The following is a 26,924-nucleotide window of genomic DNA, read 5'->3' on the forward strand; positions in this document are numbered from 1 at the left end:
GAGCCTAATCAGAGGATCCCAAGACCAAGACAAGACTAAGACAAGACCAGAGTATCCAAGACTTTAAGCAGCTGAGATCTAGTCAAGAACATAATCAGAGGATCCCAAGACCAAGACAAGACTAAGACAAGACCAGAGTATCTAAGACTTTAAGCAGCTGAGATCTAGTCAAGAGCCTAATCAGAGGATCCCAAGACCAAGACAAGACTAAGACAAGACCAGAGTATCTAAGACTTTAAGCAGCTGAGATCTAGTCAAGAACATAATCAGAGGATCCCAAGACCAAGACAAGACTAAGACAAGACCAGAGTATCCAAGACTTTAAGCAGCTGAGATCTAGTCAAGAACATAATCAGAGGATCCCAAGACCAAGACAAGACTAAGACAAGACCAGAGTATCTAAGACTTTAAGCAGCTGAGATCTAGTCAAGAGCCTAATCAGAGAATCCCAAGACCAAGACAAGACTAAGACAAGACCAGCGTATCTAAGACCAAGACTTTAAGGAGCAGAGATCTAATCAAGACCAACATTGGAGCCCCCCCCCCCCCCCAAGATCGAGACAAGACGGATACTTTGTGGAGCATAGATCAAGTCAAGACCAAGACCAGAGTATTCCAAGACCGAGTGAGTCAGAACCATGACCTTGAAAATGTGGTCTTGAGAGCAAGGCTGCTCTGGAGTACTGCATGAGTTTAGTGAAAATCCAATCATGGTCAATGGAATTAGATTTTCCAAATTAAAGGGTCTATCTTAAAAAAAAATCCAAGTCAAACTGATGAGTATGTGGATTTTAAGGAATTGAACAGAGGAAAGCAAAATATGCTTCAACTGCTTGATGGACAGACGAGGAAAGGCTGAATGTGGGGGGGGGGGGGGGGGGGGGGGTGTACCCACGTGGATTAATCACACAGAGCTTCCCCAGATTAAATTCAAGATATTTCTCAAGTCTGGTCCAATCGCCGCCTTCGAGCAATTTGCATAAAGCTCTGACAGACGACGGCTACATTCCCCCCCCCCCATGGCTCAGCTTTTATTTTTCCTATTTCCCCAATTTGCCAAACAAATCAAGTGGAATTGAGACTAACTCCATTGGCGTTTATGTCCAAATTGCCTTGGATCTGATGACTACGGACGATATTTCCTTCTTTTTTGGTGGAGTTTTCTTTCCGCCCCCCAAAACTCATCTGTCTCCCTTAAAACCTGCCAGCCAGATTTCCTTAAATGAAGCTGTGGTCAGCCTTCTCCATGTTTAAATCCTCTTTCAGACTAAAGCTCATTATCATCCACACATATAACCTCTCAAATTGCTAAGCAAACGCCCCAGCTGTTAAAGCGGGCTGCATAATCTGCGAAGGGAGCCTGAAACGAACGTATTATCTTCCGGGGAGGAATATTAAGATCGGGAGGATGCGGCGCGGCGCGATTGATTCAACCACGAAAAAAAAAAATTTCAGATTTTGATTCAAGTAATTTATTCACGGATAGGTTTCTGCTACGGGGGATCGAACACATTTCCACCGATCCAGAAATCGTAGAAGTGTGGATCCTATGTCAGTCGCCATAGCGACGCGCGACTTGGCTAGCTTTCACATCGGATCGGATTCACTCGGGATTCAAACCCGGTTTTGCCCCAAACACCATTGGTCTGCAACCAAAAGACTCTAGAACCTCATGTCATCTTAGATTATGGGGGTGAAATGGGGGGGGGGGGGGGGAATAAATAAATATCTACCCACATGGAAAGAACCTATATAAACATATATGTTTTAATATAGGTTTTGATATAGGTTTGGCATATATGTGACATATATAAAAATGGCCGTTTTCCTATATGTTATGTACATATATGTACATATATGTGTGCATACATGCGCGCATATATGTACATATATGTATATAACATATAGGAAAACGGCCAATTTTATATATGTCACATATATTCCAAACCTATATGCGCATATACGCACACCTATATGTTCCAATATATGCAAACCTATATGTGCCCATATATGCACACCTATGCACACCTATATGTGCCCATATATGCACACCTATATGTTCCCATATATGCACACATATATGTGCCCATATATGCACACCTATATGCGCATATATGCACACCTATATGTGCCCATGTATGCACACATATATGTACATATATGTGCATAAAATATAGGAAAATGGCCAATGCAGCATATATGTGCATATATGCAGCATATATATTGTCATATATGTGCATATATGTGCATATATACAGCATATATATTGTCATATATGTGCATATATGTGCATATATACAGCATATATATTGTCATATATGTGCATATATGCTGCATATAGGTTTCATATATGTGCATATATCCTCATATAGGTTCTTTCCATGTGGGTAAAGGAGGGGGTGATGAGAAGGAACGTCTATCGGGAGAACTGGTAGAAAAGCTATCATAGAAGAACAGACAGTCTAAATCATTGATATAGGTAAATTCCGTGACACTGCTAAAAAAAAAGTGGCCAAACCATCTACCTGAAGTCATTAAATCGAAGTTCGATTCAAGGTCGCGAGGTGACCAGCACTGTCAATTACAGCAGGAACAACCGCGGTCGATCAGCTAGCATGTTCTCAGACAGAGGAAAGACATTCGCGATAAAGTGTTCGACCAAAACCTTCAAAATCAGTGGTTCCATGTTGCGTGGACGAACAATATTGCTTAAAATCTGTGATGGCCGCCAAGCTGTACCACTATACCATGTCAGGTGCTTTTCCAAGCTCCAGCCAACGGAAACGTATCAGGAAATGACAGCCAGAGGAATGAAACGACAATTTACTAAGGTAATATGCTGAAACGCGACAAGAACAATGGACTATTTCCATTACTGGTACTTCCTTGCATGGACTTTCTACCCTCCCCTTGTGAGGTTGGACCGTAAATCCAAAGAAGAGGGTAGAGAAGGAGAATTAAAGTGTTGTAACCAACACTTCAAGGCGAAAAGAAGCTTGATTGACGGCCGTTTGACTCCCGTAGCTCCGCCCACACATTCCCCCAATCCGGATTTCAGAAAATCCAATCATCCCGTACACGTCATCCACCCATGAATCAACCCAAATCACGTCGTAGACGCGGCCCTAATCTGACACACCTCATCAACCGAAGCATCGACCGAGCAAACCTTTGAAGCCTTTGAAGATCCATGCCGTCATCTTCTCGTCAAGCCGGGAGCACCCTCACACCCTCTCCTGCCATTTTTTTTTCCTTTTCTAAATTGCTGCGGTGTTGTAACATTAGTACGGGTCCGGAAATAGGGCCAAGGGACCCACATGGAAAGAACCTATATAAACATATATGTTTTAATATAGGTTTTGAATATATGTGACATATATAAAATTGGCCATTTTCCTATATTTTATGTACATATATGCACATATATGTACATATATGTGCATATATGTATGCGTATGTACATATATGCACATATACGCCCATATATGTACATATATTTTCCCTACATTTTCCTATATTTTATGCACTTTATATGTACATATACTTTTCCTACATTTTCCTAGATTTTATGCACATATATGTACATATATGTATATTTATGTGTTTTTTTCCCCTACATTGTCCTAGATTTTATGCACATATATGTACGCGTATATGCAGCATTTATGTGCATATATGCAGCTTGTCATATATGTGCCATTTTCCTATATTTTATGTACCTATATGCGCATATAGGTACATATATGCACGTATATATGTGTGCATATATGTACCTATATGTTCTTGCATAATTGTTTTTTAGTTAGTTCTTAGTTATTGCCTTGATGATGTATGCTAGTTGCCAAAGTGATATATGTGTGTGTGTGTGTGTGTGTGTGTGTGTGTGTGTGTGTGTGTGTGTGTGTGTGTGTGTGTGTGTGTGTGTGTGTGTGTGTGTGTGTGTGTGTGTGTGTGTGTGTGTGTGTGTGTGTGTGTGTGTGTGTGTGTGTGTGTAAATAAAGAAGCAGTACAGAAGACCTACATGGCCTGTATATTCACATATATGCACCTAAATTTTGCCTATATGTGGCATATATATGCATGTATGCAGCATATATATTGTCATATATGTGCATATAAACTGCATATATGTTTCATATATGCGCACATAGGTTCCTTCCATGTGGGGAGTTGTATCTCGCTCGTAAGGGTAGGGGTGGGAGAGGGTAGGGGTGGGATAGGGTAGGGGTGGGAGGCGATGACGCGTGTCTCCAACACCCCCCGGGGGGGGGGGGGGGGGGGACAACAAATCCACGGTGAAACCCCCGGTGGCGTCGAGGCCCGATCGCTTCTACACGTGTTGAGTGGCCTCGCTTTGCTCGCTCTCTTCCTCGTGGTGGCGGGGGAAGGGAAACAACTTTCCCTTTCATGTCTAATGCCGCCCGTGTGATCAATCTCGCCCCCCCCCCTGCTATGACTGAGCGGCGCGGTGAAGAGGCAATCATTCAACATTTGAGATAGGCATGTGGTATTGACCAAAGGGAGACGAACTGTGGGTATGCACGCACGCCTTCCATTACTTTTAACCCTCTCATGACGAGAGGAATCTGGAGTTTTACAGCTGCTGGCTCAATAAAGAAATGTTCAATTGGTGATTGCTTCTCAGCTCTTTGCCAAGAAAACTTGCCATTTTGCCTACAAATTTTGATTGGACGATCCATCCGCATTGTCGTGACAAGTCTGTGCACATTATACAGCTTTATGCTAGTTTTTGAATGTTCTTTGTATCATCGACGGTCTACAACTCGTGGTTGCGACAGAAGTCTTGTCCTCCCTGTAGTTTTAAATTCTGTGGCACAAAAGACGATCTCTCAAAGGGGCTTTCATCTTTCAAAGGGGCTTTCAAAGAGACAAATGACACCTAAATTGGATAGTTTGGATGATTTTAAGGAAAATATGTGTCACCCGCCTGCTGTGTTTCACTCCAGGTGAAACATGTTGGGTTCCAGTTCCAATGTGGACACACTCTTTTCACCAGCAAGCGTGTCGGTTTGGCTTTATGAGCAAGGAAGAGTTGTGACAAAAATGATAAATGGCAAAAAAGATCAAAAGAAGGTAAACAGGGTGAAACCAATACAAACAGACAGGACAGAAAAGAAAAGCTAAAACATTGCTTAAAACACTACAATCATGTATAGTCAAAACAGGCAAAAGCAGTGAGAACTGAGTTTTTTTTTTTAAATCATAAAGAAAAACCGTGAAATTGCAAAAACAATGAAAAAACTACATTAATCAGGAAAACCTGCGAAAGAACGTGAAGTTGCCAAAATAAGAAGATTAGGCAAAACTGTTGAAACTACTAAAGTTTAGTAAAACGTTATACCCCATAAAGCTAAAACCAAGAAAAACTGCTAAAATTGTCCAAATGAGCCCAAATCAAGTAAAAATAGCACATCTGTTAAAACTATCAAGAGCTGCTAACTAATATAGCGAAAATTGCTTCAAGACATTAACGCAAATAAATAAGTAAATAAATAAATAAATAAATCCTTTTGGATGTAAAAGTCTTCTTGCTTAACTTTCACGAATTTCCTTGAAGAAAAACTTTCTTTACGTCTCAAGACGTTCACACCGACGGTCCCGGACAGCCTATAATCAATCTGGTGGCACTTTTGCATTAATATTAATCGAGTAATTACATCTGCGAGAATTAGCTGACATTCAAGACACAATGGGCGCAGTGGGGGGGGGGAAGAGTCGTTCGTCCTTTCTCTCCTACCAATTTCCTTGGCGGGCGCTTTTTTTTCCTGCCATATTTAACGTCCTTTAATATCAATTACAAAGTCAAGTTCCCTGCTATAATTGAATTTGTGCCGCGTTCCGATGTCCCCTGGTAGAAATCACTGTCCGGTCCAATTAGGACGGGGTCTTTTATCGGTCGAATTCTGGGGTGCTCCATTAATGTCAGTGGGTGGACCTTGAATTTCTGGCCATCCTTGATTCCCACATGGAAAGAACCTATATGAGGATATATGCAGCATGTATGCACATATATGACAATATATATGCTGCATATATGCACATAAATGCTGCATATATGCACATATATGACAATATATATGCTGCATATATGCATATATATGCCACATATAGGCAAAATTGGCCACATGGAAAGAACCTATATAAACATATATGTTTTAATATAGGTTTTGATATAGGTTTTGAATATATGTGACATATATAAAATTGGCCGTTTTCCTATATTTTATGTAGAAAAACATAAAATATATACATATATGTACCTATATGTACATCAAATATAGGAAAATGGCCAATTTTATATGTGTCACATATATACATATATGTACCTATATGCACATATAGGTACATATAAGCACACATATATGCACATATATGTACAGATATGTACATAAAATATAGGAAAATGGCCAATTTTTATACGTGTCACATATATACATATATGTACCTATATGCACATATAGGTACATATAAGCACACATATATGCACATGTATGTACAGATATGTACATAAAATACAGGAAAACAGCCAATTTTATATATGTCACATATATTCAAAACCTATATCAAAACCTATATTAAAACATATATGTTTATATAGGTTCTTTCCATGTGGGTTCTTTCGGGGTTACAAGAGCGGAACGAAAAAAGTCAGTAAAAAAAAAAAAGGAATGTATTGCAACGCTGCGGTTCTCTTGTTTGCGGGGCGGCGATGACGAGTGGCCGCTCTCTAATGGGAACCGCGGCCTTGCTGGGGGGGGGGGGGTAGTGGTGCTTTATCCACAACGGGATGACAAGTCGACCATCTCGAACAGGCGTGAAAAAGTCGAGGGAGGATTGCCGCTGACACGTGTCGGAGGCCGATTCTTCCCGTTTACCAGCGTTTACGGAGCAATATATTGCCAGAATGACCAGGAAGACTGTGGGAAAGGTAAGCATCATCCGTCAGGGGACTCATCAACCTCTGCTTGTGGGGAAAAAAATGGGAGACTAATGACTGTATACTGGAGGGGAGGAAATAGGCCGAATCCGTCTCAATCACTGTCACTGAGCATCACGGTGAATCTACAGCTGTCGCCGAGGGGCTGGCGTTAAACGGTTTAGTTAAGAGGCGACTTTCACTGAATACAAAATGTAATTAAAGCTGCAAGCAGCATTGGACGGGACCTCGCAAAAGACTTCCCGTCGGGGGGGGGGCATGATCCTCTAGACCGGTTAATTATCATTTTTTAAGTTTAATAAAAAAAAAAAATAAATTCTGAGTTTTATTTTGAAAAAAACAGCATCAAAACCAGCTAATTAGCTAGTGATTCGTGACCGCAGTGCCCCCATTAGGCCACCTACCAAATTTCCGCTCAATCGGACAATGTTTGTTAATGCTAACAGGCATGCTAGGCCGCAAGCTAGCGGATCCACCTGGAAATCTCAGTGTGGTACTCCCCAGGTGCCCCCGATCCGGAATCTGGTCTTACTTCAATTCTGGTGTGAATGACACAGCACTTATGGAACATGAAAGGTTTTTCAAAAAGTGGCACCGACATGAATTTGAGGGCCTTTGTCAGTTGTGTGCGGATTAGAAAAGGAACCTGCCGTTGGCGAGGTCCCTAATTATTTCAGGGATCGGTTTATGAAACCACCAATATCGAGTCACAAACAACGGACGAATGATCAAAGAAAACAATTAAGTCTCTTGATTATGATCAAAAACTGGCACTAAATTCAATGCAAAATCAAGTAATTTTCACATGATGACATCATTAGATGGCGGCCATATTGGATTGCATATTCGTTTAAATACATTTTTAACTTCTAATCCTGCGTTTTCGAATTCTGTTAACGTGAGCACCCACAAATGATGAAAGTGAATGAGTAGAAGCTAAAAGTAAGTAAAAGTACTTTTTTTAATAAAAACATTTTCCAAAGTTATTCAACACGCGAACCTTGTGATTGCTGAGAAAGGAAGACAGAGATCCCCACATGGAAAGAACCTATATGAGGATATATGCACATATATGAAACCCACATGCTGCATCTGTGCACATATATGGCAATATATATACTGCATATATGCACAAAGATGCTGCATATATGCACATAAATGCTGCATATATGCTGCATATACGTGTACATATATGTTCGCGTATGTACATATATATGCAAATATGTACATATGTGTACATATATTTGCATAAAATATAGGAAAAATATATGTACATATAGGTGCGTATATGTCCATGTATGTACATACGCATACATATATGCACATGAATGCTGCATATATGCACATAAATGCTGCATATATGCTGCATATACGTGTACATATATGTGCGCGTATGTACATATATGCGCAAATATGTACATATATGTGCATAAAATATAGGGAAAATATATGTACATATAGGTGCATATATGTCCATGTATGTACATACGCATACATGCACATAAATGCTGCATACATGCTGCATATACGCGTACATAAATGTGCGCGTATGTACATATATGCGCAAATATGTACATATGTGTACATATATGTGCATAAAATATAGGAAAATGTAGGAAAAATATAAGTACGAATAGGTGCGTGTATGTGCATGTATGTACATATGCATACATACATGCACATATATGTACATATATGTACATAAAATATAGGAAAACGGGCAATTTTATATATGTCACATATATTCAAAACCTATATTAAAATATATGTTTATATAGGTTCTTTCCATGTGGGCGATCCCACATGGAAAGAACCTATTTGAGGATATATGCACATACATGAAACCTATATGCAGCATATATGCACATATATGCCAACTTATACTGCATATATGCACAAATATGCTGCATATATGCACATAAATGCTGCATGTATGCACATATATGTACATATATGTGCATATACTGTATGTCCTATATTTTATGCACATATAGGTACATATAGGTACATATATGCGCATATAGGTACATATATGTATTATATGTACATATATGTACCTATATATACATAAAATATAGGGAAACGGCCAATTTTATATATGTCACATATATCCAAAACCTATATCAAAACCTATATTAAAACCTATATGTTTATATAGGTTCTTTCCATGTGGGGTCCCCTCGTCTTCACAGCGAATATATACATACCCGGCATGCTGCAGGGTACGGTTGCGCAATCTCCTCCCACAGCAGTTCGACACAAACAGCGGTGTGAATGGAGACGAGTGGATGTGCGGGGAAACACTTGTTGCGTTTCCTTTTATTCCGTCCCGGATTCACGACGATCGCATTTCATCCTCGAGCTCCGACTTCCTTCTGATTTGCGATCCGCGTTCGGAGGTGAGGAGAGAAACAACTCCTAGCATAGCGGTCGCGTCGGAGAGCGTTAAGTGGGACCTCTTGAGTCTGTACTCCAGTGAAACAACCGCGACGGCGATGGATAAAAAAAGACAGCCGGTTGTGAAACCGACCCCTGATCTCTATTGTGCCGCGCGCACTTTCTTCTAATAACGCCGACATGACCTCCTCAACACAACCGTCCAATCAGCAGAGCTCCTCAGTGCCACCAAGCACACATTCATATCCAACAACTGCCAGAAGAAGTAGATGACAGATTTCATAGGAACCCCACATGGAAAAAAACCTATATAAACATATAGGTTTTGGATATATGTGGCATATATAAAATTGGCCGTTTTCCTATATTTTATGTACATATATGTACATATATGTACCTATATACACATATATGTACCTATATGCGCATATAGGTATATACATGTACCTATATGTGCATATAGGTACATATATGTACATATATGTGCAAAAAAATAGAGGAAAACGGCCAATTTTATATATGCCACATATATCCAAAACCTATATTAAAACATATATGTTTATATAGGTTCTGTCCATGTGGGATTTTGTGCCGTTTTTCAGTACAATTGATTTTCCCTTTATATCTCAGATTATAAAATCCTTAAACCTTGCGCCTTTTTTGGTGTCATTTTGTTCAGGACAACCTCATAAATGCATTTCTGAAGTATTTTCATCACTTTGGCATACTGTATTAAAACAGTGGCTCTAAAAACACCGTAAAATTACAAATCCGGCTGGTAAAAACAGATTTATTGACTATAAAAGCCACAGACATGGTTAACGAATCATTTTGTTTACTTGTAAAGTAAATCTAAACTACAATTAACTAAAATGTATCAAAACAGGACTGAACAAACAGTTCTATACAGATATTTACAGTGAAATAGAAGCACTGCCTCAGGCGTTTTTGTAAAACTATTTATAAAAGGTCACACTCCTTTGAACTCCTTTTATTTGCTTTGAACTCCTTTTATTTGGGCGATCAACGTCATTTAAAAACCAGCTTGTAGTTTTATATCTGCACTTTGGACACGGATTGAAACACTGGACCAGACGATGCTGCGCTGTGACGCTACTGCCTTTTCAGACGCTCATTGGCACATTTTTTTAAACGACTCCAAATTTAGCTTTGTTTTTTTGTGTAAAGTACCTCCGTCACCATGAAAACAAACCAAAAAAGTAACATTCCGAATCCAAATTTTAAAGAAAAAAAACAAACTTCAAGCCAAGCGTGCTTTCCAAATGCAATTTTTTTTTGGGGGGGGGGGGTTTTCACCAATTCACCCTCACATTACAGCTTTGATGCTAATGCTAGTGAGCTAGGGTTCACCTACAGGGCCCTACGTTTGACCCTAATAATATCGTTGACGCTATCAAAGCCCACTTTTATTTGGGCGATCAACGTCATTTAAAAACCAGCTTGTAGTTTTATATCTGCACTTTGGACGCTACTGCCTTTTCAGACGGTCATGTGACGAGGACGCACCGGTCCGATTGAAATGGAAATGCCATGTGTGACGTGTCCCTCTGTGTTGTGTTGGACAGAATCTGTTTTTTTGAGTGGCACAAATAATTTGTCTTCTCCTGACATTATTTGTGTGACCTTTTGCAAATAGTTTTACAAAAACGCCTGTGGCAGTGCTTCTATTTCACTGTAAATATCTGTAGAACTGTTTGTTCAGTCCTGTTTTGATACATTTGAGTTAACTAGTGTAAATACAAGGCAAGGCAAGGCAAGGCATTCACACTCTTGAGATTCTGTTTCTGTTTATTCTGGACGTTTTTCGAATCGCTAAAACTCTGACAATCTTCACCCGTCCGTCACCATTCAAATATCAAATCCTGCAGCTTTTTCGGCACTTTCCGGGTAAAAGTTCTAGCTTTTTGAAATCTCGTCAACTTTTTGAAATATTTCAACTTTTGTGCAACTTTTTTTCCGATTTCAACCGTTCAACTTTTAAACTGTTCAACTGTTTCAACTTTTTCAACTTGTTGCAACATTTTCAACTGACACTTTTTCAACTTTTTGACACTTTTTCAACTGTTTGACACTTTTTCAACTGTTTCAACTTTTTGAAACTTATTCAACTTTTTGAAATGTTTTTAACTTTTCAACTTTTCCCACTTTTAGCTTTTCCAGCTTTTTTCTACTTTTTCAACTGTTTGACACTTTTTTTACTTTTTCAACTTTTTGAAAATTGAAAAAAATTTTGGAAAATTGTGCATTACAGATTTGCCACCAGCATTCATACCATCATGCATTTGCCGCGGGAAATGCAGATCATCTAGTTCATCGGAGATATGAGGAAAAATATGTGTGACCTTTTGTAAATAGTTTTACAAAAACGCCCGAGGCAGTGCTTCTATTTCACTGTAAATATCTGTATAGAACTGTTTGTTCAGTCCTGTTTTGATACATTTGAGTTCATTATAGTTTAGATTTACTTTACAAGTAAACAAAATGATTCGTTAACCATGTCTGTGACTTTTATAGTCAATAAATCTGTTTTTACCACCCGAATTTGTAATTTTATGGTGTTTTTAGATCCACTGTTTTAATACAGTATGCCAAAGTGATGAAAATACTTCAGAAATGCATTTATGAGGTTGTCCTGAACAAAATGACACCAAAAAGACAAAGTTTAAGGATTTTATATCTGAGATATAAAGGAAAAATCAATTGTAGTGAAAAACGGCACAAAATGCTTCAGGCCCCGAAGGGTTAAGGTAAAAAAAAAATTAAAGTGCAACAACTTTCCAATATGGTCAAACTGTAAGATTTCTCTCATAAATAAACAGCAAAAGCTGAAAATAAATCACAGGTGGATCCAACCACTCTTATATATATATATATATATATATATATATATATATATATATATATATATATATAAAAAAGTAGCTTTCATTGTTCGGAATCCCTTTGTTTCGTTTTTTTTTTACAACTTGCAACCAGCAGGGCTTCTAATGAAGCCGTTGCAATTTTAAAAAGAGAAGGGAAACAAGCGGATGTGAGTCTGGCTCGAGCCGGGCGTTCATTTATCAGCGGACACGTTTCAAATCCTCGCCCCCGGGGCAAATGGCTCGTGAAGCTTCCATAGAGAGTGTGCCCGGCGGGGGAGGGGGGGACTTCTGCTGGGAACCCTTTGATGAGCCTTGGGCCTTGTTTCATGCACCTGTGTGTTATATACGCATAGCAACCGCTGGATAGCGAAAGGACAAAAAAACAAGAAGGACAAAAAACCAAGAAGGAAAAAACACTGGCAAACTCGTTCCTTTATGATCCCCCGATCCTCGCGGCTTGCACATATTCCCAAGGGCTTCACGGATGGAGGAAGTTACGGTGAGTTAAGCCCCGCCCCCTTTTACAAAACCAAAAAAAAATCTCAATCTAATACTTCTCTGTTTGAAACTCAGAATTCCAGGCGGTTGAACAATGTGGGTTCATTTTACATTTGGAGGGGGGCGGGGCTTAGCCAAAGGTAAATTAGCATCCCCCCCCCCGTCCCATTCGTTCATCGCTAACACCCTGATGACTAGAACCACAGAGGTCATTCACATCCGTCTCCGCCGCTCCAGTAAAACCCAACCAAGTGTCTGCATTGGGACGTTTGACCCAAGAATTAACTGCGTGAAATTAGGATTTAGGATATATATATATATTTAGGATATAACATAGGATTTCATAGCAACACTGCAAAGGTAAGAAAAACAAGAAGGCCGTTGCTGGGCTAATCCCCCGCCGGAGGGCTTTATATTTTCTCACAAAGCCAGCTCTAAGGCAGCACACTTGGTACACTAGAGGGTGTTCCATGGGTCCTAGTAGATAATTATGTAGAATCTGAAAGGTCTTCTTCATAAGCTATGTCAAAATACGTCTCCAGAGCCCAAAAGGTGTTTTTTATGCACTAAGTGACCCTGTGACCTGATATGCAAATGAGGTCATGGTCACCATGGTGCCCCTTCTCCCCAGGTGGAGTGTCCATGTGTGAAGTTTGGTGACTGTGGGCCCAGGAACTGCTGAGAAATGAGGAGAAATGTTTCTATGAAAATACATGTATTGTGCAACCATGACGAGCAAACTTCAGACCCTACCGATCTTCAAGGTCAAGGTCAAGGTCACTTGGTGTACTGGAGGTTATCCCTGGAGTGTGTATCATGTGTGTATAACATTTCAGAGCCCTAGCTCAAAAACCTAGGCCTCCAGAGCCCAAAATGTGTTTTTAAGCACTTCGTGACCCTGTGACCTACTTAATATGCAAATTAGGTCAAGGTCACCAGAGTATCCCTTCCCCCTCTGAGATGTATCCACATGTGGAGTTTGGTCACTGTGGGCCCAGGGGTTGCCGAGATATAGGTAGAAACGTTCGAACGGACGGACGTCCGGTCGTACGTACGGAGACTGTTTCAAGTTCCCCCTTCGGGGCCTATCGGCCACGGCGGGGGATAAAAAACCCGCCAATCCAGATGAATCCAACTCTGCACATTAACAGATGGTTCGGAGGTTATTATGTGGAGATAACGGCACAAATATGCAGTTTTGGTTTGAAAAAAACAAATAAATCTGCAATTAGAGTTGCAATCCCAACAAGTGTAAACAGCCCGTTGTCCTCAACAACAACAACAAATGAAGATCAGCACGGGACGGCTTTTCCGTCGCGAATCGCCGAACCAGCTTCAAAATGATGGCGGTTTGAAAACGGCAGCTCCGCTTTTCATCACCGCTGCTTCCCCCCTCCCCCCCAACCAGCAGCAAACCGGGTGCAATCCCATGAAGCCAACCGATTGAAACGGGAGTTTGTTTTACCGGCGCTGAAAACAAGCCCTGAAACCCTGGCAGGTGCGAGGGGGAATGAAATGCCTGCGCCAATTAAAGTGGCCGCTGTAGCAAAGGAGAAAGTATTTGTTAGAGTACCTTTTTTTTTTACCCCGTTGCGATAGGGAAAAAGAAAAAAAAACGACTTACCTGAGCCTCTCTTCGACACGACTTTCAGGCAATGGACCACAACAGCATGAAGCAGAATCAGAAGAGGGATGGGAGCTTTCATTTTTTTCCTAACCAGTCCTGCAAGGAAAAACAAACAAACAAAAAAACACAGTTAGAATTGTTCAACACTGGCGCAATCCTGCGAGCACCAATTCCAAAAAACTTCACCCACATGGAAAGAACCTATATAAACATATATGTTTTAATATAGGTTTTGAATACATGTGACATATAAAATTGGCCGTTTTCCTATATTTTATGCACATATATGTACATATATGTACCTATATGTACATAAAATATGGGACACATATGTACATATATGCACATATATGTACCTATATGCGCATATAGGTACATATATGTACCTATACGCGCATACAGGTACATATATGCGTATATATGTACCTATATGTGCATGTAGGTACATATATGTGCATAAAATATAGGACATATATGTACATGTATGCACATATATGTGCATAAAATATAGGACATATATGCACATATATGTACCTATATGCGCATATAGGTACATATATGCGTATATATGTACCTGTATGTGCATGTAGGTACATATATGTGCATAAAATATAGGACATATATGTACATGTATGCACATATATGTGCATAAAATATAGGACATATATGCACATATATGTACCTATATGCGCATATAGGTACATATATGTACATATACGCACATACATGTACATATACGCACATACAGGTACATATATGCGTATATATGTACCTGTATGTGCATGTAGGTACATATATGTGCATAAAATATAGGACATATATGTACATGTATGCACATATATGTGCATATATGCAGCATATATTGTCATATATGTGCATATATGCTGCATATAGGTTCCATATATGTGCGTATATCCTCATATAGGTTCTTTCCATGTGGGCAAAGGCAACAAAGACAATGATTTTTCCGACGCTTCATCGGCGCTTGGAACGTAAAGAATTCACAAGTCCTGAGTCAATAATTACACAGCTTCCACAAGCCTGAAGGTCAAAGGGATCAAAGAGAGACAGGCCAAATGTGTGCAAATTTGGATTTTTGTTTGTCAAGGCCGCACCTTCATTTCTAATCATCTATCTTCGGGGACGAGCTGTATAATCAGGGCGAGGCTGGCGATGATGCAAGTGTCAGGATGCATCTCTATCAGCGGCGAGCTCCGCCGGGCTGCTCCCGCTGACGATCCGCTACGCCAACGGCGCCGCTCTTCCGACTCGACGTGGCGTAATCGAGTGCCCGCTCCAATCAGGGCGTCACTCCGTTCAACGGAATTGTTTGGGGAAAGTGAACCTGGAGCAGGTATAAACCTGCGTGCGGATCACTTTTCTGGCAAGGTGTGTGTCCCACATGGAAAGAGCCTACATGAGGATATATGCACATATATGAAACCTATATGCAGCATATATGCACATATATGACAATATGTATGCTGCATATATGCACACAAATGCTGCATATATGCACACATATGACAATATATATGTTGCATATATGCACACATATGCTGCATCTATGCATATATATGTCATTTATATATATGTTTATGTAGGAAAACATAAAATATTTACATATATACATACATATATGTACCTATATGTACATAAAATATAGGAAAATGGCCAATTTTATATCTGTCACATATATACATATATGTACCTATATGCACATATAGGTACATATAATCACACATATATGTACATATATGTACATAAAATATAGGAAAACAGCCAATTTTATATATGTCACATATATTCAAAACCTATATCAAAACCTATATTAAAACATATATGTTTATATAGGTTCTTTCCATGTGGGGTGCTAGAAGGAATAAGAGGTCATGGCAGATCCAAGATCAGCATCTGTAGCCACGGAGATGCCAAGATCAAAGATTTCCTTCTGCTTTGATTTACACAATAATAATGCAATAGTGTCACAGTTTTAGCATGATTTCTACACAGGCTGAGATTTGAGATGGTTGTTCATTGAGGTGTGTGGGTTTTATGTTTGGGCAGGAAACATCTGGAAGCGACTCACATCTGGAAACCCAGTTGCGTAACAGCGAGCCGTCCATGTTTGAGTCTGTCAACCTGTTCTGCGCTCTGGGTCCCTGATCCTTTGGGTTCGATCAACTATCTTCTCCAACTATTTTGGTTTCCTTCAACAGTCCCAACATTTGCTTGATGAGTTAGCGAAGCAGGCCAACAGCAACCCACAAATCAGTCGACTCGTACGCGTACTCAAGGCTAGCGCTGAGCAGGATGGGTTTAAGAGAACGAGCTCATAAATGATTCAAGTAGCTTTAAAATAAACTCTCCCAGAAATGGGACGATTTGAATCCGAACCAGAAATTGGCCTGGGCTCCTCTGACCACGTCAACATTTGAAAGAAAAACACAAGACTTTCATTAGATATAATGTGCACTATGCTAATTGCTAATCTTGTTTTTATGGTTATCGATATAAGATACATACATAAATACACATAATTCCAAAACAGATATTTTCGGAGAGTCATATAATTGAGTCAAATGATCGTAAATCACATCACAATGCTCAATATTATTGCTGATTTATGGAATATCAATGCACCACTGACTTACAGTTAATTATTTTGCCACCAGCAACAAATACTCCGTACACATTTATTCATTAGTGGGTTTTTTTTTGGTGGTGGGGGGGCGTGCATCTCTCACTGTGGGCGACATGGACGTTTCTCTGTAATGTTTCGTTGCGAAATCTTAAAAAAAGATCAAAAGATCTTAAAAAAGATCAAAGCAAACCGGTCAAAGATGGCGACACCGGCGCATATTCGCCTCATCAAAGGACGATTGTCAGCAGACCCGCATTCCTGCAATCCAGCCCTCACCACCCCCCCCCCCCTCCCCCCCCCCCCCCCCCCCGAAAAAACAACCATCAAATCTTATCTTGTTAATTAGTTTTCTGTATTTGGAGCGCGCAACATTAGCACGGAAACCTGTGGAAATGGCCGATTGGCCCGTTTCCGTGACGTCCTGCAGCCGGAGTTGACGTCCCAGAGCAGCGGACGTCCGAGAATCACCTCGTTATCCCCGAAAACGTAAAGACTGCGCTCCTGCGACGTGATTCATTCGTGTGCATTGTGACTGCGGCAGACAAGAGAAGTCACCCGAGAGTGAGCTACACTGATCTCGAAAAGCAGGCGTGAATAGAATGGAAGTGGATTAAGGGATTAAGTATATTGAAGAAACACATATGGAATTATGACACGGTGCTCTGGTGTGAGCTGAGAGAGAGAGAGAGAGAGAGAGAGAGAGAAACGTTCTCAAGGACACTGGTCTCAAGGGAGAGGATTGTCCAAATGGAAAACTCGAGAAACCCCACGGTTCATTCCACGATGTAAGAGTTAACCCTCTGGGGCCGGCGGACGCACCGGCGCGTCCTCGTCACATGACCGTCTGAAAAGGCAGTAGCGTCACGGCGCAGCGTCGTCTGGTCCAGTGTTTCAATCCGTGTCCAAAGTGCAGATATAAAACTACAAGCTGGTTTTTAAATGACGTTGATCGCCCAAATAAAAGATATGAGGAAAAATATGTGTGACCCTTTTGTAAATAGTTTTACAAAAACGCCCGAGGCAGTGCTTCTATTTCACTGTAAATATCTGTACAGAACTGTTTGTTCAACTTTTAAACTGCTCAACTTTTTGAAACTTGTGCAACTTTTTGACACTTTTTCAACTTGTTGTAATATTTTCAACTGACACCAATTTCAACTTTTTCAACTGTTTGACACTTTTTCAACTTTTTTAACTGTTTCAACTTTTTGAAACTTGTTCAACTTTTTGAAACGTTTTTAACTTTTCAACTTTTTCCACTTTTCCCCGTTGCGCCATCCACACTCCTCCACGGGGTGCCGCGCACCGCCCTGCTGCGGTGGTCCTGCCGGCGCGGCACTCCCGGTTTTGGTGCAACGCACCTTCCAGCTCCCCTTTTCCTGTCTTGCGCAATAAAGACTGTGACAATTGCACCTATTCTGCCTTGAGGTCTGCTTTTGGGTTCTGGAGGTCCGCGCACCGGCTCCCAGCCGTGACAAGTGGCAAACGATGAAAAACATATTTTTGAAAAAGCCATGTAATAGTATTTTTTTTTTTTTTTAATCATCTCCTGTGCCGTGGAGGGAATGACAAATCAGAAAAAAAACCAGCATGTTAGCTGAAGAACTCTGAAAACTTGAAGGCACGCAGTGTTGATCCGAGGGTATTTAAAGTTTTAATTGGAACCAGCGGACCAGCGATGTTGCTTTGATCCACCAATTTAACAATATATTCACTTTAATTGCTCTGCAACATGCACATAAATCTGAGTTTGAACACGATCTGAACCCGCCCCCATTACTCTGGACTCGTTGGTTCCAGCTCCTCTTAGCATTAAGTGCTCTTGACCACGACTGAAAACCCACTTCTACCCTTTACGAAAAACACTATTTTAAAGGACATGGATGAATTTCAGACTTTCATCAATGAGTACTTAACAAATATCACCAATTGTGAGAAATATATATTTTTTAAAAAGGCCTGCTTCGTATGCTTCAGGTGGAAATTTGTCAGACGGCAACGAAGAAGTAGAAAACCAAAGCTCGTGTATGGTCCCAACTTTTTTTGGTTTCGGACTTGACGCTAAAACAAAATGTGTCAAGTGCTTCCAACAGTCTATAATTTCACAAATGAGTTCACAGATTACTTGAAAGGAAATAAGTATGAAGGGTGTTGCCCCCAGGACTGTTTGAATACAGTGTTGTGATTCCATCATGTTCCATTCCGGGCTTGATTTCCTCAACACCCCCGAGAACCGACATCCAATAACCAACGTTAGATGAACTCTTCGTTTCCGATGACGACGGCGACTGGAGGACTCATCGCAGTCGATGGCTCAACTAGTTTGGAGTAGTGACGGAGAATGTTGGTGTTTTATTGTCGGTATCATGCCGCTCGTCGACACGTGGTTATTAGCTGGCGAGCGGTGAGAGATTCCTTGCGTCTGTCGAAACTGTCAGCGATATGATCGAGGACACAATGGAAGGGGGAAAAAAAGCGCGAGGAGTTCTCCTCTCGCTGGGAATGAATGGATACTTGATGGTCGAGAAAAACTGCGCGGAGATAGCCTCCGCTCTCAAGCGTCTCCTTCATCCGGGAGGCGCCGTCACCTGCCTCTCAATCGCTGATTGTTTTCTTCCCTTCAAGCACCTCCATCCCTTTCCAACCCCCCCCCTCCCCCCCCCCCCCACCTTAAAGTGCGTCCTCCTCTGAGGCTTCCTCCAAAATTCAATTACTTTCAAAGAGGGTTCGGGCAAGTAGAAATGCGTGCGCTCTCTCAACACTCTTTGCGGGGTTGGAGTTTGCCCCGGAGGAGCTGCATCTCCCACTCACGGCAAGAGAATTTCGCCGATCTGCGACTGGGATGGATATCGAGATGAGGATTTTGTACGGATCTCTCAATCTCTTTCGGTTTTTCTCAAGGCACCTCCATATCGGACATTCCCAGACGACTGTTTATATCTCTGAACGACCGACGCAAAACGGACACGGGGCACGATGACTACGACGCAGCTCTCAGATACGAGCAGGACTTTGGTTCGGGTGACTGTCGTCAAGCCAAGGGTACCCCTCCAAAACGCAACCCAACACTCTTGCGGGGTTGGAGTTTGCCCCGGAGGAGCTGCATCTCCCACTCACGGCAAAATAATTTTTGCCGATCTGCGACCCGGACGGATATCGAGATGAGGATTTTGTAGGGATCTCTCAATCTCTCTCGGTTTTTCTCAAGGCACCTCCATATCGGACATTCCTGGATGACTGTTTATATCTCTGAATGACCGACGCAAACGGACACGGCGCATGATAACTACGACACAGCTCTCAGATACGAGCAGGACTTCGGTTCGGGTGACTGTCATCAAGCCAAGGGTACCCCTCCAAAACGCAACCCAACACTCTTTGCGGGGTTGGAGTTTGACCCGGAGGAGCTGCATCTCCCACTCACGGCAAGAGAATTTCGCCGATCTGCGACCGGGACGGATATCGCGATGAGGATTTTGTACGGATCTCTCAATCTCTCTCGGTTTTTCTCAAGGCACCTCCATATCGGACATTCCCGGACGACTGTTTATATCTCTGAATGACCGACGCAAACGGACACGGGGCACGATAACTACGAAGCAGCTCTCAGATACGAGCAGGACTGTCGTCAAGCCAAAGGTACCCCTCCAAAACGCAACCCAACACTCTTGCGGGGTTGGAGTTTGCCCCGGAGGAGCTGCATCTCCCACTCACGGCAAAAAAAATTTCGCCGATCTGCAACCGGGACGGATATCGCGATGAGGATTTTGTACGGATCTCTCAATCTCTCTCGGTTTTTCTCAAGGCACCTCCATATCGGACATTCCCGGACGACTGTTTATATCTCTGAACGACCGACGCAAAACGGACACGTCGCACGATGACTACGACGCAGCTCTCAGATACGAGCAGGACTGTCGTCAAGCCAAGAGTACCCCTCCAAAACGCAACCCCCCTTTTCATTTTCTCCCCCACCTCCAGTTGGGAAAAGCAACTCTGCCCGGGCGAGTTATTGGCGTTTCTATTTGTGAGGAACAACTCCTCGAGCCCTTGCAGCCTTGGCTGACGCACACCCTACTCCCACGCAAGTCTGTGCTCTCCTTGCTGAATTATTCCATTTTAGATTACGGAATAACCCTGCCAGCGTGAGCCTCTGTGTTCTTGACATGTGCGCGGCAGAAGTGGATCAACGTGCCCAATCGACATTGGGAAACGTGTTTAACACCGTGCCCTCCTTTCTTTTTTTTTTTTTTTTTTTCATGACTGTTTACTTCCTACCCTGGGAGAGAGAGAGAGCGAGAGAGAGACAGAGAGAGAGAGAAACGCATCAAGACGAATGAGGAGGGTTAGGATTCTGTGTGTGGCCGTGTTACGCAATCGCCCGTGTTCCTAAGCTGCCAATTTGGTATGGATGTGGCAGTTTTGAGAAAAGGCTGCCTTGTGACACATTCGCTGTAAAGCTCTTAGCGGTTAATCGCGCCATTACAGTATATATGTAGCCATACTTATTTTTCAAGATGGCTCTACACGATTGCAGATAAATCGTGGGAATATGAACCAGCAACCTCAACAAACAGCATTGGCAATATTCACCGCTTGTTGTTTCTCTAAACACTGCGGGAACTCTTCAGGCGTTAGACAATAGTGAAATTTCTAGAAAATAGTGCAGAGGAACAGCGTGTTCTCACTAATTTAGAACACGCTGTCGTAGATCTTGTTTCTCCGATATCGTTTCAGGTTTTTTTCCCCCTCTCTCGTTGCAGAGCGTCAACGGGTACCATTTCGCAGTTTTAAACTTCTAAATTCTAAAAGTTCTAACCCACAACAACAAATGAAAAAACACAACAAATTCCAAAACACAACATCAAATTGAAAAACACAACACAAATGAAAAAACACACCAACGAATTGAAAAACACAACAAATTCAAAAACACAACACAAATGAAAAAACAACAAATGAAAAAACACAACACAAATGAAAAAACACAACAACGAATTGAAAAAAACAACACAAATGAAAAAACATGAATTTGTTGTTGTGTTTTTCAATTTGATGTTGTGTTTTTTCATTTGTTGTTGTGTTTTTCAATTTGATGTTGTGTTTTTTCATTTGTTGTTGTGTTTTTAAATTTGATGTTGTGTTTTTTCATTTGTGTTGTGTTTTTTCATTTGTTGTTGTGTTTTTGAATTTGATGTTGTGTTTTTGAATTTGATGTTGTGTTTTTTCATTTGTGTTGTGTTTTTCAATTTGATGTTGTGTTTTTTTCAATTCGTTGTTGTGTTTTTTCATTTGTGTTGTGTTTTTTCATTTGTGTTGTGTTTTTCAATTCGTTGTTGTGTTTTTTCATTTGTGTTGTGTTTTTTCATTTGTGTTGTGTTTTTCCATTTGTGTTGTGTTTTTTCAATTCGTTGTTATGTTTTTTCATTTGTGTTGTGTTTTTTCATTTGTGTTGTGTTTTTTCAATTCGTTGTTATGTTTTTTCATTTGTGTTGTGTTTTTTCATTTGTGTTGTGTTTTTCAATTCGTCGTTGTGTTTTTTCATTTGTGTTGTGTTTTTTCATTTGTGTTGTGTTTTTCAATTTGCTGTTGTGTTTAGTGATTTGTTGTTGTGGTTTGCACTTCAGGGCCACCGTAGTTCTGTTTATTCACAACAGAAATTTGACAATATAGTCCACTTTATCGTCAACGGGTACCATTTCGCAGTTTTAAAAAGCGGCTGGATTTTTTTTAACCCCCATTAGAATTCCCTTAAATTTCGAATCTTACTTGAAACATCTGCTACATCGTGATGTTTTACTACCAAAAATAAACCTTCCGGTGCAAAGATACAGTGAAACCTCAAAAAAAGCTTCTGTTGCATTGTGGGTGTTTTTACACCCTGACAGCGTTGGGTTTTGAAGCTAGCTTAAAAACAACGAGGGAGTTTGCTTTCATGGCCACGTCACCAATATCTCAGTTTGAGTTGTCAGTGTTTTGTTTTAGTCCAAGACGCTTTGGAAATTTGTTAAAAGATCAGTTTTCTTTGAAGTTTTTTCAATTTGCTTGGTGGTTCGGCCGGATTGGAGCCTCTTGTGGACTATATTGTCAAATTTCTGTTGTGAATAAGCAGAACTACGGTGGCCCTGAAGTGCAAACCACAACGACAAATCACTAAACACAACAGCAAATTGAAAAACACAACACAAATGAAAAAACACAACAACGAATTGAAAAAACACAACACAAATGAAAAAACTCAAAGACGGTAACTTAAACAGAAAAGGTTTTTTCATTTTTTGTTGTGTTTTTTCATTTGTGTTGTGTTTTTGAATTTGATGTTGTGTTTTTGAATTTGATGTTGTGTTTTTTCATTTGTGTTGTGTTTTTGAATTTGTTGTTGTGTTTTTGAATTTGTTGTTGTGTTTTTGCATTTGTTGTTGTGTTTTTTCATTTGTTGTTGTGTTTTTGAATTTGTGTTGTGTTTTTTCATTTGTGTTGTGTTTTTCAATTTGATGTTGTTTTTTCATTTGTGTTGTGTTTTTTCATTTGTTGTTGTGTTTTTTCAGTTGTTGTTGTGTTTTTCAATTTGATGTTGTGTTTTTTCATTTGTGTTGTGTTTTTTCATTTGTGTTGTGTTATTCAATTTGATGTTGTGTTTTTTCAATTTGTTGTTGTGTTTTTTCATTTGTTGTTGTGTCTTTTAATTCTGTTGTGTTTTTTCATTTGTTGTTGTGTTTTTTCATTTGTGTTGTGTTATTCAATTTATTGTTGTGTCTTTCAAGTTGTTGTTGTGTTTTTCCATTTGTTGTTGTGTTTTTTATTTGTTGTTGTGTTTTTTGAATTTGTTGTGTTTTTCAATTTGATGTTGTGTTTTTTCATTTGTGTTGTGTTATTCAATTTGTTGTTGTGTCTTTCAAGTTGTTGTTGTGTTTTTTCATTTGTTGTTGTGTTTTTTCATTTGTGTTGCGTTTTTGAATTTGATGTTGTGTTTTTTCATTTGATGTTGTGTTTTTTCATTTGTTGTGTTTTTTCATTCGTGTTGTGTTTAGTCATTTGTTGTTGTGGTTTGCACTTCAGGGCCACCGTAAGAACTAGCATGCAACTTTTTCGGAAACTGGGGGCTGCGCAAACACGTCGGCCATTGCTCGCACTTTCACAACGACGGTTGTCGTCGTTCAATTCCAAGGACGAGAGCTGCTGAACTCAACAAAAGACCAAATGAGCGACTGCTGGGCAAGTCAGTAAGCCGTGTACAAAGCCCATCAAAGACTCTCTGTAGAGGAGATATGGCAGCTACGTTGTATTATATGTCATTTGTATTCTTTAGTGTTAGTCTTGGGAGCTGTTAGCCACAAGACAGATGGAAGAAGGGAGGGAAAAAAAACCAACAACAAAAAAAGAAACACTTGCTGGTCTTTTGCAGTCAAGTCCAATTCTTCGCCTCGTTCCCTGAGCTGCCGGCGAACAAGATTCTTCATCCCGCCGGGTTGTCGGGGAAATAAAGACGACATTAAACGAACGGGGGCTCGCTCTCTTTGGAAGTTCCGGACCGGGGGAACGCCGGCCGGCTAAGAGAGGAAGACAAATCACGAGGGAATCGGTGTTTTCATCTCTAAACTCTACAGGCGTCTGTTGAAGACTTCCCTGTGCATTAATTCATTCACTCATTCATCTTCCTGTGACATCAAAACTCACAACGATGATTTGTCAGTGTGAATGCAAGGCAAGGCAAGGCAAGGCAAGGCAAGGCGTTCACACTCTTGAGATTCTGTTTCGGTTTATTCTGGACGTTTTTGGAATCGCTAAAACTCTGGCAGTCTTCACCCGTTCGTCACCGTTCAAATATCAAATCGTGAAGCTTTTTCGGCACTTTCCGGCTAAGTTCTAGCTTTTTGAAATCTCGTCAACTTTTTGAAATATTTCAACTTTTGTGCAACTTTTTTTCCAACGTTAACGGATGGAGACATTTTTAACCTCGCTATAGCTTCTTCAAATCTTCACCGATTTCAACCATTCAACTTTTAAACTGTTCAACTTTTTCAACTGTCGCAACTATTTCAACTTTTTGAAACTTGTGCAACTTTTTGACACTTTTTCAACTTGTTGTAGCATTTTCAACTGACACTTTTTCAACTGTTTGACACTTTTTTTTTTACTTTTTCAACTATTTAAACTTTTTGAAACTTGTGAAACTTTTTGAAAATCATAAAAAATTTTGAAAATCGTGCCAATTTTTTGAAAATCGTGTAACTTTTTGAAAATCGTGCAATTTTTTTTAAATTGTGCAATTTTTTTGAAAATCGTGTAACTTTTTAAAAACCGAGCAATTTTTTGAAAATCGTGCAATTTTTTGAAAATTGGGCATTACAGTTTGCCAGCAGCATTCACACTTTCATGCATTTGCCGCGGGAAATGCAGATCATCTAGTTGAAAGTTGTGCTGTACATTGAGATCGTCGTAGCTTGAATTCCGAATGACGTTGACGATGAGTGGCGGTTTTTATTCCAAATCTAGAAAGGGGGGGAGGGGGGGGGGGATATACTGAGCTTTGAACTTCATATTTGTATGTATTTCACAGCTTTAAAGCATCATTTTGGTTTGTGTATGAATGTAAATGTGTATTGCATGCCTGTATGTGGCATAGTACGTAGTTGGGGGGGGGGGGGGGGGGCTCTGTGTTCACGTCAAGAGTTCAAACCTTGAATTCACCTCCGCTAGCCGCCTACAGTAGCTTTTGAGCAACACTTGCAAAGCGGCGCGCTGCGGGGAAGGGTTTTTTTTTCATTTTCCTGAAGCGCGACATTAGCTGCATCTAACTATAGCAGCAGCAGGAAGCAGGTGCATTTCATAGGGAAAGGAAAAAATGCGGGTGGGGTTGAGGGGGGGGGGGGGGGGAGTTTTCTCCCGGCTTAGGTGGAGGCTTCCAACGGCAGCGATTAGATATTCACAGGCTAAAGCGTCTCGCTCTTTTATCTCTCCCTGGCACACAACCCCCCCCGACACACGTTCCTACTCCGCTAGCTAAATTTAAATCTGCGACGCCGAGACTGATCTGCCGCTGAAGCGACGAGTCGCCGGCTAACGCTACAGTATGCTAATGCTATTCATTTGGAGAGCGTCAAAGTTGGAGTTCTTCAAGGAGCTCTGACTTTAAGGAAGTGGAGGAGAAGGAAAAGGAAAAACACTGCATATTTTACAGCATAACAGCAGGGGGGAACGATTCCACTGGATACATTTAGGTTTTTTTTCTTCTCTCAGTTCTTTAAAAGCAGCGTGACGACAGATTAAAGGGAAATATTAATAGTACCGTATTTCCCGCACTATAAGCGCACCTAAAAACCACCAATTTTCTCAAAAGCTGACAGTGCGCCTTATAACCCGGTGCGCCTTATATGTATGGACCAATATTGAGCCACGACAGGTTTCGCTACTACGGTAAGCAGCCGCCGACTTCATTTTCCCCCGTAGAAGAAGAAGCGCCGCGGTGCATGCTGGGAGATAGGACTGCGCGAGGCGTGCCGTTTCATTTCCATTTCCAAGTGAAGAAGACGGAACAGAGTTTCCGAGGGAACAAAGCGAGATGCTGCAGTTGGAGGACAAACTGGAACAGTGGGTTGTTGAACAGAGAGCAGCAAGTAGAGTCAGTGCAATCACTATTCCAATGAAGGCAACAGGCAAGCGCTAGCAAGCGCTAGCAAGCGCGAGCAAGCGCGAGCAAGCGCGAGCAAGCGCGAGCAAGCGCGAGCAAGCACTAGCAAGCGCTAGCAAGCGCTAGCAAGCGCGAGCAAGCGCTAGCAAACAGTGGGTTAGCAAGCGCTAGCAAGCTCTAGCAAACAGTGGGTTAGCAAGTGCTCGCAAACAGTGGGTAAGCTAGTGCTCGCAAACAGTGGGTTAGCAAGCGCTCGCAAGCGCTAGCAAGCGCGAGCAAGCACT

At 41.0% G+C, this 26,924-nt stretch overlaps 1 protein-coding gene across 1 annotated transcript in view; it reads right to left on the reverse strand.

Annotated features, from left to right (window-relative positions):
* The window catches only part of LOC308147464 (interleukin-1 receptor accessory protein-like 1-B), a gene marked incomplete at its 3' end in the record, with an annotated part of 376,990 nt that extends 362,534 nt beyond the window's left edge, over positions 1 to 14,456 (reverse strand). The window contains exon 1 of the mRNA XM_080519603.1: positions 14,363 to 14,456. Coding sequence (XP_080375729.1) covers positions 14,363 to 14,444 — 82 coding nt within the window. The 5' untranslated portion in view covers positions 14,445 to 14,456. The remainder of the gene's footprint in view (positions 1 to 14,362) is intronic.
* Positions 14,457 to 26,924: the final 12,468 nt, after the last annotated feature.

Source organism: Blennius ocellaris, assembly GCF_963422515.1.
Source record: "Blennius ocellaris genome assembly, chromosome: 24".
Taxonomy (NCBI): domain Eukaryota; kingdom Metazoa; phylum Chordata; class Actinopteri; order Blenniiformes; family Blenniidae; genus Blennius; species Blennius ocellaris.